The sequence below is a fragment of the Sitophilus oryzae genome, unplaced genomic scaffold (genome assembly GCF_002938485.1).
Source record: "Sitophilus oryzae breed Bouriz unplaced genomic scaffold, Soryzae_2.0 scaffold_811_pilon_pilon, whole genome shotgun sequence".
Taxonomy (NCBI): Eukaryota; Metazoa; Arthropoda; class Insecta; order Coleoptera; family Curculionidae; genus Sitophilus; species Sitophilus oryzae.
The window spans coordinates 3,996,860-4,017,937 of NW_022147430.1; the positions used below are offsets into that span (position 1 = coordinate 3,996,860).

Genomic DNA, 21,078 nt, shown 5'->3' on the forward strand with positions numbered 1-21,078 from the left:
TGTTACTACATACTATTAAGCATTTTTACTTTAAAATATTCAATTATCGTTTAAATAGCATATACCCTTCTAAATTATAAAATTTTAGAAAAAGTAACTTAATAACTAATTACTAAACTAAAATATAATATATAATTTAAAAATATAATATAATAAAACAAAATCTAATACATACCAAAAAATAAATAAAATAATGCATCGTATATATTACTATATATATATTCTACCTTTACTGCAACGGGAAAATTTTTTCCCGTTGCAAATATAGCAACATTTAGGATGCATTATAGTATATAAAATAGAGTTACACACACCACATCTACCACCAAATGTCATATGGTTCGCATTTTCTGATAATAGTTTTGTGGTGAAGTGCCAGGATATATGTTGATGGGAACCGTACGGAACCCTCTGTTGATGTTGAAAGTAGCACTCACCACATAATCGCACTTCTCGAACAGTACCATTTGTGTTCAGCATCACTCTGACATAATGTTTGAAGACACAAAACACTCCGGATTCTAACGCATGTTGATATTCCGATACGCTAATAAAATTCGCCCTAACCGATATATGCGAATCAGATATATCATTGTCTTCACATCCAGAGTCGTTTGAGTCTTCAACATCCTCAGGATCATTGTTGTCTCCTTGTTCTATAATATTCAATCTTTTTTCCACCGTTTCTTCGGAATTCTTTCGATTGAAGAAGAATTTATAGAGTCTTTCGAATAGATCCATTTCTACAAAATTGCAGACACAAAACAAAATAATAAATAAATAAATAGAAAAAATAGTATACACAAAATCATACCTGTGTTGTCTCTCTATACCTCACACACTCAAGTTTTATTCTCGATATATTCTATTTCAAATTTATCCATTTATAAGAAACTGAAAGAGAACCTTGTAAAAGCATTAACTTTGAGAACCAGTTTTTACACTCCAAAGGTCAATGATGATCTAAGATGAGAAAGAACTGGTTGGATAGGAATGCAACCAGTAGAAAGTTAAAGCATAAGGTTAAAGTAGGGAGCAGGTATAAAACCGTCTGCAGTTTCAACAGACTACACTTTCAAGAAGTTCTTGAAATAAGTTTTATTGTTTCGATTTTTCGTTACTCGTTTTTATTTTGTGTTGTGTCTTGTGCCTTGGTAAATATTTAATTAAAATGAATTTTAACAAAATTAATATTTTACAAGTAATTTCAATGAACAATTTCTCTAACCCTCATTTTATTGTTAACTCAACAACAGATCAAACCAAACCTAACTCACCAGTTATTGATTTCAATCAAGAATTAGATAATTTCTTGAATGAAATTGATAATAGTGAAAATATCAATAATAATATTAATACAGACAACCTTTTTACACCATCTAAAATAGAAAATTTTGCTGATTTAAACCTATTTGTAACCGACGTTGAAAATAGAGATGTTGATTTGAATGAAATATTTTTGGAAGAACTAACGAATGACTCTATTTCTATTTCAAAATTTGAGGAGTCATTGATACAGAATAGTAATTGTAATAATTCTGAACAAAATTCTGATGAACATAAGGAAATTAATAATTTTTATGATGAACTAAATTTAATAACACAATATATCAATGACTCCAAAAATGAGGGTCAGACTAGTTACCAAAACATTTCTCCTTTTTCACCAACACACTCTCAAAAAATAGAAGAGTGTAGTTCAGGTGAAAAAGGAGAAAAGTTTAAGAATAAAATTGAATATAGTAAGCCATCCTTTATTATCAACAAAAAAAAGAAAACTTTGAAAAAACATTTAAAACACTTTTCAAAATTAAAAACTCTCGGATGCGCTCTGGAACAATTTCTTAAACAAACAAAAGTAACAAATGAAAACATAGTAGAATTACAATATTTAAAAAAATCTTTCGATAAGTTAGTAGATTCATTTAATTAAATATTTACATTTTTTTCATTTAATTTTTAATTAAATTATATTTATACATTCTTTTTCCAAATTTAACCTTTCATATAACAGAATAAAATTTAATAATAAAACCATAAATTTATTTACAGAATAAAATTGAAAGATGTTTATTTGTCCATCCTGTAAAAAAAACTTTACTCGTAAAGACAATTTATCTCGCCATTTAAAAAGTGCCTGCAACAAATCATCCTTTCTAAACAGATGGTTGACAAAGTCTATACCTGAAGAAAAAAGTAAGATTTTTTATGTTATAACCTTTTGAAATTAACAAAATAATTGTATTTATAGAGAAATATTGTGAAGAATGCAAAGAGTCAATATCACAAAATTTATGGTTTGGTCATCTGCGATCAAACGCACATAAAAATAATTCTAAAATATTGGAACAACCAGGAGTACAAATTATTAAATCTGCATTCAAAGAACGAATAATAACATATAGATTATCTATGGAGGAGATGATCATAAATGTTAAAAATTACTTTATAAAATTGGAAAAAAAGATTCTTCATATATTTGAGGATCAACTAAGAAAACATACATGCCTTAAAATTAATATGGAGCTTTTTGGCTATTATTATAATCCAAGTACTGATAATCATGATGTAAAATCATTCAACACTCCATTTAAAGTAATTTGCAATAGTGTCGAAACAAAGGATTTGATAGAAGAATTTGCAACAGTTATTGACAACAAGGCAGATGAGTTCGCAGAAAAAGATTCCGGTAAGTGTTTAACTTTAATCTAAAATATATATGTAATTAATTTTATTTCTGGTTTCAGGATGGATGTTACTTAATTTTATTCATTTGGAAATTAACATCAATAAATTCAACCCTTTGAGAGCATCATCATTTATTGAACTACCTCCTGAAATAGTACGACGTCAAGCTGTCGTAAACATAAGAAATAACGATGACTACTGCTTTGCTTGGTCTATCATGGCAGCTCTTCATACTCCAACAGGTATTGACTTTGTTACATCATCATACCCTCATTATTCAACGGTTTTGAACACTGCAGGTATTGACTTTCCAATAACATTAATAAACATTAAAAAATTTGAAAATCAAAACAATATTTCTATTAATGTATACGGTTTAGAAAAATATTATAATAAAATTTCTAAAAATGAAGAATATGAAGTAATTGGTCCTCTACATTTCACAAATGCTAAAAAAAATATTCATGTTAATTTATTATTGATAAACGATGATGATGGAAATCTTCATTATTGCTACATTTCCGATCTTTCTAAATTAATTTCTAAACAACTTAGTAAACACAATGGTAGAAAAATTACAATACCATAATAGTTATGATTGTGATCATGTTAAAATTAATTTACCTTCTAAAGAACTAGTTAAAGATAAATATGGAAATGTAGCATATGAAAATGTACTAAAATATACAAATTATCAAAAACAAATGGAAGTTCCTTTTGTGATTTATGCAGACTTTGAATGTATTTTAAAACCATTAAATAATAATGAAAATGTAGAAGATCCAAATAGTTCATATACTGTAAAAAAATTTGAACATATTCCATACTCTTTTGCATATTATGTTAAATGTTCATTTGATGATACATATTCTAAGTTTGAAAGATATAGAGGTTTGGATAGTGAAAAAGTTTTTATAAATTCTCTAGAACAAGATGCGTTAAATTTATATCAAACATTTTTAAAGACTCCTAAGAAAATGAATACTCTAACAGAATTAGAACAAACTACGCACAAAAATGCCACAAAATGTCATATTTGTGATAAACCACTTTTAGGGGACAAAGTTGCCGATCATTGTCACATAACAGGAAACTATAGAGGATCAGCTCACTCTTTGTGTAATATCAACTATAAAATTCCTAATTTTATTCCAGTTATAATGCACAACTTACGTAATTACGACAGCCACCTATTTTTAAAGAATTTGTGTTTAAATAAAGAACAAGTGTTCGTAATTCCACAAAATAAAGAAAAATATATTTCTTTTGAAAAACATATTCATGTAGACAATTATTTTGATAAACATACAAGAAATTTAAAAAAAAAGAATCTATCACTTAGATTTATCGACTCATTTCAATTCTTGTCATTTTCTTTATCTAAACTTTCAGATACCCTAAAAGATGAGCAATGTATACAAATAAGAAAATTTTTTAATGATGAGGAACATTTTAAACTTATTCGTCAAAAAGGTGTGTTTCCTTATAATTACATCGATAGTTTTGAAAAATTAGAATTTTTAAAAATTTCTCCCTGAAAAAGATCAGTTTTTTAATAGTTTAACAGATGAACATATTTCTGACGAGGAATATGAAAGAGCTCTTAAAGTTTGGAAATTATTTGAATGCGAATGTATAGGACATTATTCAGATATATATTTGCTATCTGACACAATGCTTTTAGCTGATATTTTCGAAAATTTTCGAAAAACATGTTTATCAACATATAAACTAGACCCTGCACACTTTTATACTTTTCCCGGTTTATCATGGGAAGCTTGTTTACGTTATACAGGTATAGAATTGGAATTACTGATAGATCCAGATATGATACATTTTTTTAAAAATAGCGTTCGTGGTGGAGTAAGTTCATGCATAACACGGAAATCTGAAGCAAATAATCCTTTTCTATCAAAATTTGATGCAACAAAACCTAATAAGTATATAATGTACTATGATGCAACAAACTTGTATGGTTTTGCAATGTCCCAATATCTGCCAACAGGTGATTTTGTATGGTTGTCAGAAAAAGAAATAAAAGATCTAGATATTTTTTCAATTTCTAATACATCTAGCAAATGTTATGTTCTAGAAGTTGATTTAGAATATCCCGAACACCTTCATGACTACCACAACGATTTCCCTTTTTGTCCAGAAAATTATAAACCACCTAATTCAAAATCTACAAAATTAATTCCAAATTTGTACAATAAATCAAAATATGTTATTCATTACCAATTTCTAAAACAATGTTTGCAAAACGGTCTTAAAGTTAACTAAAATCCATAGAGTGATACAATTTCTCAATCTGCTTGGTTGAAAAAATTTATAGATTTAAACACAAAGTTACGTAATGAGTCTAAAATGAATTTGATCGTCACACCTTTAAATTAGCGAACAATAGTATATATGGAAAAACAATGGAAAATGTGGATAGGAGAGTTGATGTAAGACTTGTTACCGAATGGGAAAAACAAAAGGAAAGATGGGGCTGAAAATCTCATTGCAAAACCGTATTTTAAAGATTTAACTGTTTTCTCAGAAAATTTAGTAGCCATACAAATGCAAAAATATCGATTACATACAACAAACCAATATATGTTGGCTTTTCCATATTAGATATTTCAAAAACGGTTTATGTATGATTTTTTTTATAATTTTTTAAAACCTTTGTATAAAGATAATGTAGCTCTTCTGTATACAGACACTGATTCATTTATACTTGAAATTACAACAAATAATGTTTATCATGATATGCATAAAAATATTCATAAATTTGATACCTCCAATTATTTGCCAAATAATATACATGAGATGCCTATAACACAATCAGTTGTTGGTAAATTTAAGGATGAGTATGCTGGAGAACCCATTGAATCTTTTTATGGTACGGGGGCAAAAGCATATTGCGTGAAAACAGAAAATGGTTTATTAAAGAAAGCCAAAGGTATAAAAAAACATGCTATTAAAAACCAATTAGATTTTATTCATTATAAAGATGTAGTAGAAAATAATTCTAAAATTTTTTGCTCCATGTATGTTTTTCGTTCTAGACTACATACAATTTTTACCGAATTAATACATAAAATTGCATTGAATTCTGAAGATAATAAAAGGTATCAAATTCCACATGATTTTAAAACACTTGCTTGGGGTCATCATGATATTTCATTTTACCAGTGGAATGCAGATAATCCAAACCTCGATATATTTTTTTAATAATATATATTTTTTATTTAGTTTGGTTTGACAACATTTACCATAAAACTCTTTAATGGAGTGAAACATCAAACTTTACACAATTATGAAAAGTTGTACATATTAAAATTATAATTAAATAGCATTCCCCTCTGGAATGATTTAAATTTAATTTATAATTCCTCTTATGAGTGTTTTAAACTTGTTATAATTTATAGATTTATACAGAAACAAATATATTTTTATATATTTTAGTTTTAACATTTACCATAAAACTCTTAAATGGTGTGAAACATCAAACTTTACACAATTATGCTCGAAATAGTTCACATAGATTCATACAAAAACAGATATTTACTCTTGCATAAGTCACAACACAAAATAAAAACGAGTAACGAAAAACTGAAACCATAAAACTTATTTGAAGTGACTCATATAATTTTGTTAAATAAGTAAAATATTGTATTTGATTTTAATATTGTATTGTATTTTAGGTTATATACTTATTAATAATAAACTTTAATGGTGTGAAACATCAAATATTTACCTATTATATTATATATTTACCTATGCATAAGTCACAACACAAAATAAAAACGAGTAACGAAAAACTGAAACCATAAAACTTATTTGAAGTGAGACATATAATTTTGTTAAATAAGTAAAATATTGTATTTGATTTTAATATTGTATTGTATTTTAGGTTATATACTTATTAATAATATTGTATTGTATTTTAGGTTATATACTTATTAATAATAAACTTTTATATGAGATAATGCATTTTTAATGAAAAATATACCTATTTATAAATACATGTTTGACAATATTTCATTTCTTATTAACCTTTCTTAAGATGTGTTTGGAAAGTTTTGATAAAGATATTGATGATGTTACTTATAAAACCTATGAAAATCGACTTTCTACTTTTAAAAACTGGAATGGAAAATTGGAACCTGAGGTATTAGCAGGAGCAGGCTTTTATTATATTTCATATAGCGATGTATGCAAATGTTACTATTGTGGAACTGAAATTTATGAATGGTTATATGATGACTGTCCTATCGAAGAGCATCACAAAATTTCTCCATCATGCAATTTAAATGAATGTTTATGTTTAAGTCAAAACAAAAAAAATAAGAAACAAAAATTCAAAAAATCTAATAATTCACTGGAACGTGTAATTTTGATGATATTATTATTCATTAATTTACATCTTTTTTTCAACATATATTTCTTATGCTAATAAGTATTTATATTCATCTATAAAAAAGATATTGTCAAATATCATTTGGTAACCATCTTGAATGGAAGTAAATTCTAGATAAATAAATTTTTTAATAAAATATTTACTTTGTTTCAATGGCTCATCAAACCCATTTTATTCTCCTTTATTTCATATTTCAAAATGTTATTTATGTTCATTATCCCCCCACTGTAACCCGATGTGAGATATGTTTTTCGAATGAAACTAACATTACACTTGAAAAAAATTGTCAGTTTATGAAAGTTGGTTTAATCAATAATAATACGCTTAGTTTTATATATCCCATAAACAAAGGAGAAAATGTTAGTAGGTTTTTTAAAATTTTATATCATTATTCAAACCAAACCATTTTTGATACTAATTGGATTGAAAGATCCGAATTAAAATATACACATTTTCAAAATGAATCATTCAACTATACTAAATTTATTAATGAAAAAAATAATGGATATAACATTTTTAATATCGTTAATCTCTTTTTAACTTTTACAATATTTTTGTATATTACATTTTTAATTATCTTTTTTTATTATAAATTTCAAACAGGAAATTTACACTTTCATTAATCAATTTCGTTTAAAATATCGTTGTGAACAATAGACAATAAGCAATGCACATGACTTAACAATATGAATAGGTGGGGGTATGAATTGGTAGGGGTTTGAATATTAAAATAAGAGAAGAACTTGGTCTTACTTAGTACATTCACCATGTCTTCTAATAATCTTTTAAATTTAAAAATTTATTTTTTGAATAAATCTTCATCAAAATTTGTTATTGTTGGTATAAGTAATCAAGATTTTTCACCGAAAATTATAATCGGTGGAAAAAATGGTTTTTCTGTAACTCTAAGTGAAGAAAATTGGATCAATGTTTGCAGTCATCGGGGAGTTATTGAAAACTACTTCTGCTTTCCCCAGCAAATTAACGAACCCATGTTGAATATAGACAACTTTAAATTATATTTTGAGAAAGTCAACAGTCTTCCTATCATAAAAATTAAAGAAGAGTATTCAAGCTATGTATATTTGGGATACGAGTCTATAGAAACATTATGGCGATTAAAGGAAGTTGTGGATTACAGGATTTCTATTATAAAGAAACAAGAATTTTCACTTTACTTTAAAGTATTCCAAACCAGCATTTCAATTCAGGAAGGTGATCCTATTGATAATATTTATCACATTTTGCAACCCAATCAAAATCCCAACAGTGAAAATGTTTCAACCATGTTGGAGTTCCTGATACAATACCCGGAGGAATTGGGAAAAACGTTGAAGAAAAATGGACTCAAAAGAAAATATTATGAAGAAATCGGTGACTTTTCAGGAAGAGAAAAATAAGCTTTATGTGTTAGTGCAGTGGAATTTTGCTTATAAACAAGCACGAAAAAGTGAATTTAGAACTTATTACTTAGATAAACTTCGTTTTGAAAAACGAATTAATAATTGTAAGCTTATTCTTGATCCAATACTAAGTAAAAAACACAGAACCAAAATGTATTTAACACGATTTGCTAATACTTGTATTTAACCAAATATTAAATAAAACTATATTATATCAATTAGTGCTTTATTTTATTTTAAGTTACATAAAACAACTATACAACATCATTTTTATTAATCCATGTATTAAACTTTTTATCTAATCCTAACCATTTTACATAAACTTTGTTTCCTTTTCTTCTTAGAATTTTTTCAACAAGGTATACATCAGAGTGTTTTGCTTTCTGTAACTCCTGTTCATAAAATCCACCCTGAATTTCCTCATTTCTTTCATCTTCAATTATATATGTTCTGGGATTTGTCATCTTAACTTTTTTAATTCTAAATATTTCATTTGACCAATTTGGAGTGTAACCTTTGGAAAACGCCTCGCGATACTTGCTTATACGCACATGATCTCCAACTTTAAGTTTAGCAAGTTTTGAATCTACTGTTTTAGCATGAGTAAAGATTGATCTTAAAATCTTCTTTTCATTTTGTTTATTTACTTGGTTTGGTTTCATTCCAATTGTTGAATGTTTGGTGTTGTTGTAATCCTTAACGATATCTTGTAAAATATTAAGCCATCTATAATTTCCTTGCAAACTAAACATTTTCCACATTCTGGTTTTTAATGTTCGGTTTACTCTTTGAACTACACTTACTTTTAAATTGGAAAAAGTACTATAATGATTAATTTTAAATCGTTCCATCAGTTTTTGGAAATGTTGGTTGAAAAATTCTGTACCCCTATCCGTTTGCAAATTTTGTGGGTTGGTTTTTAAAGTAAGTAATATGGTTTTCATTGCTGTGGCAACATCCTTACCAGATTTTGTTTTTACAGGTTCTGCCCAAACATATTTTGAAAACACATTGATAACAACTAAAATATATCTATAACCCCTATTAAATTTGGAATATGGTTGCATTTCTGCCTGTAAAAGATCATTTAGTCCTTTAACAATTATCCTTCTTCGCATAAATTTTTTTCTAGCAGGTTTATGTAACTCATTAACTACTTGTTCCTTAATGGTTGTCATACTTTTGAAATTTTACCAAAAGGTATTTTGTTTTTGAAAGTAGTTGTCCACAAAGCTTTTATACATCTCTGTCCATTCTTTTAATTTTTGTATTTGTTCATCCTTATTAGTTTCAATCAAAATTTCATTAATTTGAATTATTCCTTTGACTAGGTTATCTAGATATTCTTTAACTGTTGTTAATAGAAAATCTTTTCTTTTATTTGCAGAATTTTCTACTTCCGTTTCTATTTTTGTTAGTTCTTCATGCAATATTTTAGAGATAGTATATATAATTTGTGAAAGATTTTCTATATATTGTCTACTGTCTAAAGGTACATCAACTAATTTTTTACCATTAAGAGTATCGTTTATAAGTTTACTTTTAGTTTGATGAATATTATCAATATCATCTTTTAGATGTTTAATTCTTTCTTTTTGATTTTTAATTATCACTTCTCTAATTTGAGTGTTCATGGTCTTATCAATTTCATCAATATCAGCATTAATTTTTTTATTTTCTTCTTTTACATACTCTTTCAATGATTCTAGACTTACATAAAGTTCATCCAATTTTAAATCGAACTTCTCAAAACTGGATTTTATTGTAGAAATTTCATCTTTACTTTTATTTCTATCTTCACTTTCCAAATTTTTTTCTGATTTTAATTTTGTAATTTCAGCTAATGTATTATTAAATTGCTGTCTTAGATCTTGTAGTTCTTCTATGTCTTTTTTATGGTTAACTATGTGCATATTTAATGCTGTCGCTGTAATTTTTTCAGTTCTGTCAATTTTATCATGAACATTCTTAAAATAAGCTACTTCTTGATTAACTCTTTCGTAAACATTGTTTGCGAAATCTTCAAATTTTGTTTTAATGTCATTTTGAAGATTTGTTTTGATTGATTCAATTTGTGATGTATGGTTAATGGAATCTTTAATTTGTTCTATTTCTGTTTTTAAATTATTAATTGTTTTTATATTATCATTAAATTGTATAATTTTATCTTCATGTTTTGTAATTTTTTCATCAAAAAACTTAATTTTCTTTGCAAAATTATTATTGTTTGATTCATTTTCACTTAATCTCTTGTTTGTGTTGTCTATATTACCTTGAAAATGTTCAATTACTTTATTTTCAATATAGTTTACATCTGTCTTAAACCTATATAAAGTTTTATTTTCAACATTTGATAAGACTGTGTTTTCCAAGGTTGTTGTATTTACAATGTTACGTTTAGAAATATGACAACCAAATTTATCAACAGACATGGTTTGATATTGGTCAACAATTGATTTGTTTATAACTATCAATTCTTATTTATAGTATAACTCTCTTAATTCCTCAATTATAGATAATATTTCATTGTTGTGGGCTGTATTGCCAGCATCTGTAGATGCTAGTAAAAGACGAAGTCGATCTACAAGTTCATTTATATTATCCCAATACACATAATCTGTATTTGATTTATTTATTTTCAAAGTTAAACCTTTCCCTTTCTGGACAGCCGTCGTTCTACTTGTTCTAAATGGTGCTTTCGGTTTAGCAAAAGCTTCAGTCAACCTTTCCAATGGTGTTATTGTTTTAGTTTTTGTAATACCCTTTCGTTGCAAGTAAGGTCCAATTATTGTCACATATTTGTGTGAACTATTTCCTTGCACTTGCTCGTTGGGATCAAAATTTCTACGATATGCTAATACGATAATACGATATGCTAATTTTCTAAATCTTCATTTTTATATCCAACAGGTTCTTTTTTAAAAAGTAATTCATATAAACCAACCATTCCGGGATATTTTATACCTTCCACATGAATATTTTTACCAATTATTTCCACAGGTTTTTGTGTTAAACCCAAAAAAAATTTATCTCTTTCGAGATCATGCACTATTCCATAATTATGATCAAACTTAGACTTTGTATCTCTCACACCTTCATCTATATATGTTCTTGGTAATTCATGGAAAGCATTCAACCAATCATCATATCCCGAACTCCCAACATATGTTTGAATAGTTTGTCTTGTCTCTTCTAATATATCTGATAAATTTCTACTTTCTGAATGGTTAAATTGTGAAGGAAATGTTTCTGCAATAACACTTGTTTCTTGGGAATTATTTCTCGTTTCTTGGGAAAATATTGGGAATCTGACTTATAGATTCTGTTGATCTGCTAAAAAATGATGGAGTTTCAGGTGGTAATATAGGAGTTTTGCCAGTTTTCGGAGTTATTTTAACTTTTGTAGGTGTAGAAGTTTTAAAATATTCTTCTTGTAAGTCAACAGGTTCTTCCTTTATGTGTAAATGTTCCGATTTTCCAATAGCTGAGACTAGTTCTTGTAGAGGTTGTGTTATTGGTTTGTAAGTCTGTTCTAACTCTGCTTTTGTTGTAGATGTTGCTGATTTTAGCATATGATACTTTTCTTTTACTGCTTGTCTTGACTTTATCAACTCTTTAGCTAAACGTTTATCCATGTTAGATAATTTTTAAATGAGGAAAAACCACAAAACCCCTCTTATATATAAATATAGGAATCAAATTTATTTCTATATCTACCATTATTTAATTGACAACCTTTATCAATTACAAGAAATCCATAGGGTTCCTTCCAACATTTAGCACAAATATTTTTAAACTGATCAAATGTCATATCTATCATGCAATGATCATTATATATATGTTTTAAACTTGAAGAATCTTGTTTAAATAAAATCAATAAATTTGAATTTTCACGAATTAGTTGTTTAAGAATAGAAGAGTAGCCCTGAAATATGAAAAAACAATCTGTGTTTGTATGTCTACCATGTGCAAAATAATCTCGAATAATTGATTGATTGTGACAAGGAATATCATCGAAGATAATAACAGAATTTGGTTTTATTTTATGAGGTGAAATAACATTTTCATCATTATCATATTCAAAATATCCAATTTCTTTCATAGGTTCTAAAAGTTGTCTTAAATATTTATATTTCGGTTGATCTAATGATTTTGAATATATATATATAAACATTTTCGAACCTAATACCATTAGGATGTTCAAGCAATGTTAACATAACATTAGTTTTACCACTTCCACTACAACCAACAATTAATCCTCTTTTCGAGTTACCACCAAACAAAGCCCCATGTTTCCTAAATTGTTTGTGTGAAACTTTTTCATCGTGGTTCTTAATAGGTAAAGAGAATTTTTGTTTTTCGATCTTCATTTTTAAAATTACTGATATATTCCATTGTGTAAAAGTATTTATACCCTAGCAGCAATAGTTTATTTTTAGTATTTAAACACGTTTGAATGATTGTATATCACTCCAGTGTGAACAAAACTATAAATAGGAGACGAAAAAAAGGTTTTGGGTTAGTAAACAAATTAATTACCAAACTTCCCTTCGAATTTCACATACCAGGATATAACTACTGTGGACCGGGTACAAAATTGGAGAAGAGAATAGCTAGAGGGGATATTGGTATAAATCCATTGGATGCTGCTTGTAAACAGCATGATATAGCATACTCTCAATCTGAAGATTTATTAAAAAGACACGCATCAGATAAATTGTTAGGAGATCAGGCTTGGAATAGAGTAAAAGCTAAGGATTCTTCTCTCGGTGAAAAAGTAGCTGCATTAACTGTTGCTGCCATAATGAAGGGAAAACGAAAGCTTGGAATGGGTATAAAAAAGAAAAAGGAAAAAAAAGGTGGAAAGCTTAACATGAAGAAAAAACGTATAATTCGAACACCTGAAAAAATTTTTTTCGGGACTTTTACCACTTTTGCTCCCAATATTGGGAGTGTTAGGCGCACTAGGTGGAGGTGCTGCAGGAATTGCCAAAGCAGTCAATGATGCTAAAGCATCTAAACAGCAGTTAGAAGAAATGCATAGACATAATATTGCAATGGAGGATGTTTCTAAAGGAAAAGGATTATTTATTAAACCGTATAAGGGAAAAGGACTTTTTATAAAACCGTATAAAGGTGGTAAACTTGGTATAAAAAAAAGATCAAGAAATTAACATAAGTTTTCCACGTAGACCGCTTACAAATATTGACATTATTAAATATGTAAAGGTAATGAAAATTCCTAATTTCAGGGGTGTGTTTATGATTGATGAACTTCCAAATACAATATCTTTAAAAGAGTGTGGTGTTGTTAATTTAGATAGGAAGCAAAATAAAGGAACACATTGGACTTCATACATTAAAAATGATAATCATGTTGTATACTTTGATAGTTATGGAGATTTAAAACCACCTCTTGAACTTTCAAAATATTTTAATTCAAAAGGTAAAGTGAAAGTATTTTATGCATATGAAAATAAACAAAAAAATAATTCATACAACTGCGGACAACTTTCTCTAAAATTCTTAAAAAATAATATATAAGCTAACAACATGTAATAAAATAGCATTTACACAATGTCTACAACAATAGCAATATCAGGAAACAGTTCAGTTTTATCAGCTGATTTCAATCCACCTATATATTTGGATGATGAAAAACAATATTACTTAGGTTTAGCAGATTTTGAAACTTTTATGACTATACCCAATATAGAAAAGGGTCACAATAAACTTTATATAGGTGATAAAGTGATTGTTATTCCAGATGGAACTTATGATATAATTGATATAGAAACATATATAAAAGATAAAGTTAAAACTGTGTTTGAAAATGAAAACGTTTATATATTTATATTATATATATATACATTATACCCTGAAATGTACTTTAATGTGTAGCAAACAAATTGATTTTACATAAGATGATTCAATAGGAAAAATACTAGGTTTTAAAAGTAGAGTCATAGAAGCGGATAAAGTAGATCAATCAGATAATGTTTCTAATATAAGTAAAGTCAACGCTATTTGCATTGATTGTAATATCTGTGTTGGTTCATTTAGTAACGGAAAACCTGTTCATATTATTCACCAGTTTTATCCTGCTGTAGCTCCAGGGTATAAAATAGTTGAATCTCCTTTACCTATATTATATTTTCCAGTCAGCGTTAAAGCAATTAACAACATTACAGTAAAAATTGTTGATCAAGACGGAGATCTTATCAGTTTCAGAGGTGAGACTATTACAGTAAGATTACATTTGAAAACAAACGGTTTATAAAATGGTTGTTAGATATAATAGAGGTAATATAAATTATTCTCCTGTTATTATTCCTAAAAAAATCAAAACTTATAAAAAGAAACTGACACAAAAATTATTCAGTGTCAAATCCAACACCAATCGATTAACACGAAAAAATCATAATTTTCTAAAATCGCTAGGTTTTAAAGTCTTAATATAATGAGCATATTAAATGTAAACGAAAAGTTATATATTGATAACTCTATTGTTAGTTCAGAATTACATACCTATCAACCTTACATTTCTTCAAAATTTGATTATAATGATGAAATACGTATACCAATCCAAGAACTTGATGCTTACACTCTACCATCAGAAAGCCTACTTTATATCGAAGGAAAGTTAACAAACACAGAGGGAAATTATACAAAGAGATTGCGATTTACGAACAATGGTATAGCTTTCTTATTTAGAGAAATTCGTTATGAGTTAAATGGTATTACTATTGATGCCTTAAGAAATGTAGAACTAGCATCAACATTAAAAAGTTATCTATCCAGTAACACAAATGAAAGTTTAAAACTGCAAAATGCAGGTTGGTTTCCACATAGAAAAGAAGAGGATAGAATCTTAGTTGATGATAATGGAAAATTCTCCGTATCTATACCATTAAAACTGCTAATGGGATTCTTTGAAGATTATAGAAAAATTATAATAAATATGAAACAAGAGTTGGTTCTTATAAGATCTAATAATGACTTAGATGGAGTTTTCTTTAAGGATGATGTGACACCTCCATCTACAACTTTAGAAACCCCAAAAGTTACTTTTGATAAAATCTATTGGAAAGTACCACACATTTTAGTTGATATACCACAACAACTAGCTCTCACTAGAATATTGGAGTCAAATAAAGATATAGTAATTGGATTTAGAAGCTGGGAACTTGTTGAGTACTCTTCCCTAACTGAAACAACACGACACACATGGCCTGTAAAAACAACTAGTAAACTTGAAGCTCCCCGTCATGTAATAATTGCCTTTCAAGAAAATCGAAAAGGAAATGTTAAAAAAGATATGAGTCAATTTGACGATGTAGATTTAACAAATATCAGAATATTTTTAAATTCCGAAAGGTATCCTTATCATGACTTATATTTAAATTTCAAAGAGAACAAATATTCATCTTTATATGAAATGTTTGCAAATTTTCGCTATTCTTATTATGGTACTTCTAATGAACCCATTTTTAATCCTGAAAAATTCAAGGAGATTTCACCAATTGCATATATTGATTGCTCTCACCAAAAGGAAACGCTTCAAACGGGTTCTGTTGTAATGAGAATTGAGTTTGAAACAAACAGTGCAATCAAAAAAGATACATCTGCTTATTGTCTTATTTTACATGATAAATTATTTAGTTACAATCCTCTAACAAAGATTGTTAAACAATTATAAACTTTTACCCCCACTCTCTTAATATTTAGATTTAATATAAAATATCTAAACAAAGTCTGTAGTAGTAAATATGTCTTCAACACTACAACTAGAAATACAAAATTTTATTTTTAAAATACAAAAATTGAAAGAACAAATTGCAAATTATTCAAGGCAAAAAAGTCTGATTAAAAAGTTTAATGAACTAAAAATATGAGGCTGATTGTGGATATTCAAGGATTTAAAGATGAGAAAAACAACTTTTTACCTAAAGAACTTGCAGCCTTTGATGGACATAGAATCTCACATTATATGTTTAAAAAACCCTATCCATTAGACTTTCTGTCACCAGAATGTTACAGACAGGCGGTATGGTTAATGAAAAACCATCATTGTATCAACTGGAATGAAGGATTTACACCTCACCATTATTTTTCAAATATAATTGAAAAACTCACTGAAGAAGTAGAAGTGGAATTTGTTTATGTTAAAGGAGTTGAAAAAGCTGCGTTTGTAAAGAAATATTCCAAAAAACCAGTGATTGAAATAGATGAACAACCAGCTTTGCCTATCGGAACACCAAAATGCTTTTATCATTCTAAGTCAACTTGTATGTGTGCATTATCAAATGTATTTTATTTGTATGATAATTTTTTTATGAATGAATAAAAATATATATAATATTTATTACATCTTTTATTATTAAAATATAATTTTTAACTAAATTAATACGTCTACATCAACTAAGTTATTGGATGAATTATCCTGGTTAACTAAGTGTCTATTTATGTTAGTGTTTACATCATCTGTTACTTGTTCGTAGGCTATTTTCCCATTTTTAACAAATTGATTTAAATATGTTATTTGATTTATAAAACCTAAGTCTATCATTACAGAGAATAATTCTAATATATCATAACTTTCGTAATATTGTGCACACGCACTCATTCCTTTTTCATATTTATGAATCATATCATAATACAGTTTCTCCATCTGTCTAAGTTTTTGATAAGTTTCATGAAATGATTCATAAAGTTCTTGATGAATACATATTACTGCACTAACAAGTTCAATATTCTCACTTGACATTTTTCACCTTAAAACAAAATATAGTTTTTTAAATATTTCGGAGCACGATATTGACGAAGAGGTCTCTGTTTTCTTGATATTGTAGTCCCAACTTCTCCGGGTTGTGGTAACTTGTCTTTAAATCTTCGCAGTAACTGATCTCTAGCGTCATCCAAATGGAATCTCTTGAAAACCTTTAGAATTTCTATTATAACTTTTGAATTCTTCGTTACTCTCAGGTGTGGAACAATGTGTGTTAGTTCACTTGCAAAATATGTATGTCCCAATGCACGCACAAACTCGTAAAGATTAATCCTTTGTAATAGAAAATCAGCACAAAACTCAGTTATCCTATGACAATCTTGTTTCAGTGGAAAAAATAAATCTTTTTGATTAATTAAAACTATTCGATGAGAAACAGTTTGACGGAAATCAGTATATTTTTGTATCAGCTTTCTAACAACATTAGTTATTTTTTTCTTATTGTATTGCATCACTCTCGATGAATGAGAGATTCGCTTTACTTTCTTCTAAAGACCTACCTTACTAGCTATATATGACTAGCTATATATGACTAGGTAAATAAAGGGGGGGATGAAAGTAGTAGGAATTAAATGTATATTATTAGTATGAGGAGGAGTATAATGAGGAGGAGTATAATGAGGAGGAGGAGGAGGAGGAGTATAATGAGGAGGAGGATCTCTTATATATTATCTACTAGCCATTATAAACTTCCTGATCAACGGTGTTTATAAAAACAAAAATAAAAAACGCCCCTTTTAAGTTCATCTCTTTCTACAACGATTGTTTGCAATATATTTTATTTCAAGTCCTTGTCATTATTATTCGGCTTGTACTTTAAAGTTGACAGCAATGAATTTTCACTTTGATGAAAATGGCGTGTTATAATAATTATCATAACAACTTAAACACTCTGTAAGAATTCCATGAGGACTAAATTTTATTGGCACGGAAGATTTATCGAGTAATATTAACATTTTACCCTTCTTAAAACTAAAGCGCCCCCGTTTAGAACTCAAATATAATTTATTTTGTAAAAACCAAAAAATTAAAATTACGTCTCATGATTTGTTTTTGTTGCAAATAAATTGCGCAACATTTCTTAACCCCATGCTTTTGAAAAAATACGTCTTAAAGCTTCGGTAATATTGCTTAAAATGCAATATTCTTCTTTTTTGTGTAAGTACAACAACACAAACTTAAAATGGCCGCCTTATAAAAGGACGTCATGTTCGCCATTTCGCTTTTTAAAATCCTCTAGTTTTATATGGGTCTTTAAGTAATCATCAACACCTTAAAAACTCTTATAACACTTTCCTAGGTGTCTTATGGGAATTTTGCTCTTACAATAAAACCTTAGGTGCTTTTATGATACTTAATAGTTTTATAAGTTACAAAAAAAGTATTTATAGAAACTTGACCATTGACCATAACCCCACTTTTTGTTTCGGGCGTTTTGGCTTTTGGAAAACAATTTTTTAATCTAAATAATTAAAACAAGGCCCTTCAATGCACTTCAAAATTGTCCAAACCACAGAAGATGGAAAATCCACACCGTCTTTAACCAATTTTCCCTGATATCTACACATTCTTCCAAAGGTCATTTGCCCCTTCCTTTATCGGTGGCAGTCGATTAGTAGAAGTATTTGGCAATATATCTTCTTGAGGAAAGTCTAAGTTTTGGTAGTGTGCTTCCCAAAATATTTTCACGGGTTTTAACGCACTTTCTATAAAAAACTGTTACTGTATTTAATTCTTCTTCCATCTTTGATTTACAAAAGCAAAACAGGAACATAAAACATAACCTAACCTTAAAAATATAGCGCCCCCTATTTTACACATGAAAGAAGTTGCTCTGGGCCTATAAGTTTTATAAAATTCTTTAGATTTTGTAGTAGCTGTAGAATATTTATTAGGTACCTTAGGATTTATAAGGGTTTTACGAAGTAAGCTATAAAACCCCAAGAGTAAAAGTTTTATACTAAGGTTTTTAAGAATGCTATAAAAAATTTAAAAAAAACCTTAAGTAACCAACACCAAAGGTTTTATAAATAAGGTAACGAAAACATTTTGGATGCAATATTATAAAACTTCAAGTATTTTGGTATATTTTCGAGGTGTTACAAAACTTTTAACACCAATAGTATTCTTATAAGACTTTAAACACTCTTATAAATGTTAAAGTTCCTTATAAACCTCTTATAAATACCCGTTACCTCTTAATAAAACTTTAGGCTCCGAAAAATGTTACTTGGGCAAGGATAGCGAAAAAGCAAATGAAACCACAAAGCTCATTAAACATGCTTCTGCAGCATTGCAAAAGCTTCTCGAGAATGACCACAAAACAACGTGTGTCTCTAAAACCGTGAATAAATTTACCAGGGCAAAGACAGGCAAAAAAGTTCATAGTAAAACATACACAGGCCAGAATTTAAGGCATCCTTGGAAAGGAAAGTCAGAAAGACTACCAAAAACTGTGGTAGGTCTAGTAAAAAGGCATTGTATAATATAATAAGCAACTAAAGCTGATGAGATTAACAGACAAGAATGTGCAGGTTTATTCACTCGAAGAAGAAACGATAGAACGCATTCTATGTCAGTACGACAGCCTGGCAAATGTGCATTGTATTAGGGAGAGGTAGGACATCGACAATGAGATATATGGAGGTTTCAGTCTCCAACTTATTAGACTTTTTGAAAATGATAGAAATGCAATCTAGAGATCTGAAAAGTACCAAGATGGATCTAAAAAGGTCGCAGTCAGTGTTTTTTTTTCAATAATAAGTAGCCGTTCCCTGCCGGAAACACTGCAAACTGTGTTTATATTGTTCATATCATATATTCCCTTTCTATGTTCTCCCCTTTCTATGTCATCTTGTAACCCTGTACTCTACACCAGCTTGTGCAGGTCCTTAATAGGATGGAAGCATGGTTCCTCCAATTCTAACCTTGCTTTCCCAACTAAAAGTGTCGCTTCCAATCCAGATCTTTATCGCAGAGTCAGCAGCAAGGACTTTCTTGATAAAGGTTGAGATTGTTTAGATAACACATGACTAAACATGACATTGATAAACTACTTAAAAATAAATCATACTCAGTTGAGTATTAAAGCTCCAATCCTTATTAAACGACATACATCTAATAAAATAGAACATGCAATGCGCAAATGTCCGGATTTTTGTTAGAACTTCATAAATTTCGAAGTGGTAACCCTAGTCGCAGTGGAACAGACCGATGACCACCTCAAAAAATTATCTATGTTTTACACATGTTTTTGTCTGTTCCCTGTCCTATTTTAGATTTAATAACTACAGAACAAGCACATCAGCGAAAAACAATAAGCATATTGGCAACACTCTACCAAAGGCATCATCAGCTCTGTAACCAATCTGGCTTTGGAATAATTGCTGACTCCCGCAACGTCGACGACGACGTCCTACTTTTATCGGAGACCTTTTTACATTTGAAAAACTCAATTAACTGCGAACAAAACTGCGCGATAAATTCATTTAAATAGCAACAAGAAGAGAAAAAGAGAGGGAACGAACGAACGAACGACCGGGCGAAAGGGTTAATAAATCTTTGTTAGTCGACGAGTGTTACAAAACAACGGCGGCCGGGCGGTTTTATCGAACAACAACAAGCATCAATCATCGAGATTGGCCCGTCATTACCATATATTCGCGCCACTGTGGACGTCCGTCGTCGCCGTCGTTCTGGTCTAATTATTTAAATAACGCGCTCGGATGTTTGCTGGACGTTGTATGGCTGCGCTCTCCCCCACTCTAAAATGGCTCCTATTTATTTCAAAT

General features: G+C 28.7%; 2 protein-coding genes across 2 annotated transcripts; one reads left to right on the top strand and one right to left on the bottom strand.

The window, feature by feature from the left end:
* Positions 1-8,753: 8,753 nt before the first annotated feature.
* On the bottom strand, positions 8,754-9,251 carry LOC115889207. Its single transcript, XM_030909157.1, has one exon. It carries the CDS (start codon positions 9,249-9,251, stop codon positions 8,754-8,756), a length of 498 nt encoding a protein of 165 aa, XP_030765017.1.
* Positions 9,252-14,959: 5,708 nt separating this feature from the next.
* Positions 14,960-16,198, top strand: LOC115889208. Its single transcript, XM_030909158.1, has one exon. It carries the CDS (start codon positions 14,960-14,962, stop codon positions 16,196-16,198), a length of 1,239 nt encoding a protein of 412 aa, XP_030765018.1.
* Positions 16,199-21,078: the final 4,880 nt, after the last annotated feature.

Bases quoted from the DNA above. Each gene is read 5' to 3' on its own strand.
- LOC115889207 (XM_030909157.1), bottom strand. From the start codon at position 9,251: ATGTTTAGTTTGCAAGGAAATTATAGATGGCTTAATATTTTACAAGAT.
- LOC115889208 (XM_030909158.1), top strand. From the start codon at position 14,960: ATGAGCATATTAAATGTAAACGAAAAGTTATATATTGATAACTCTATT.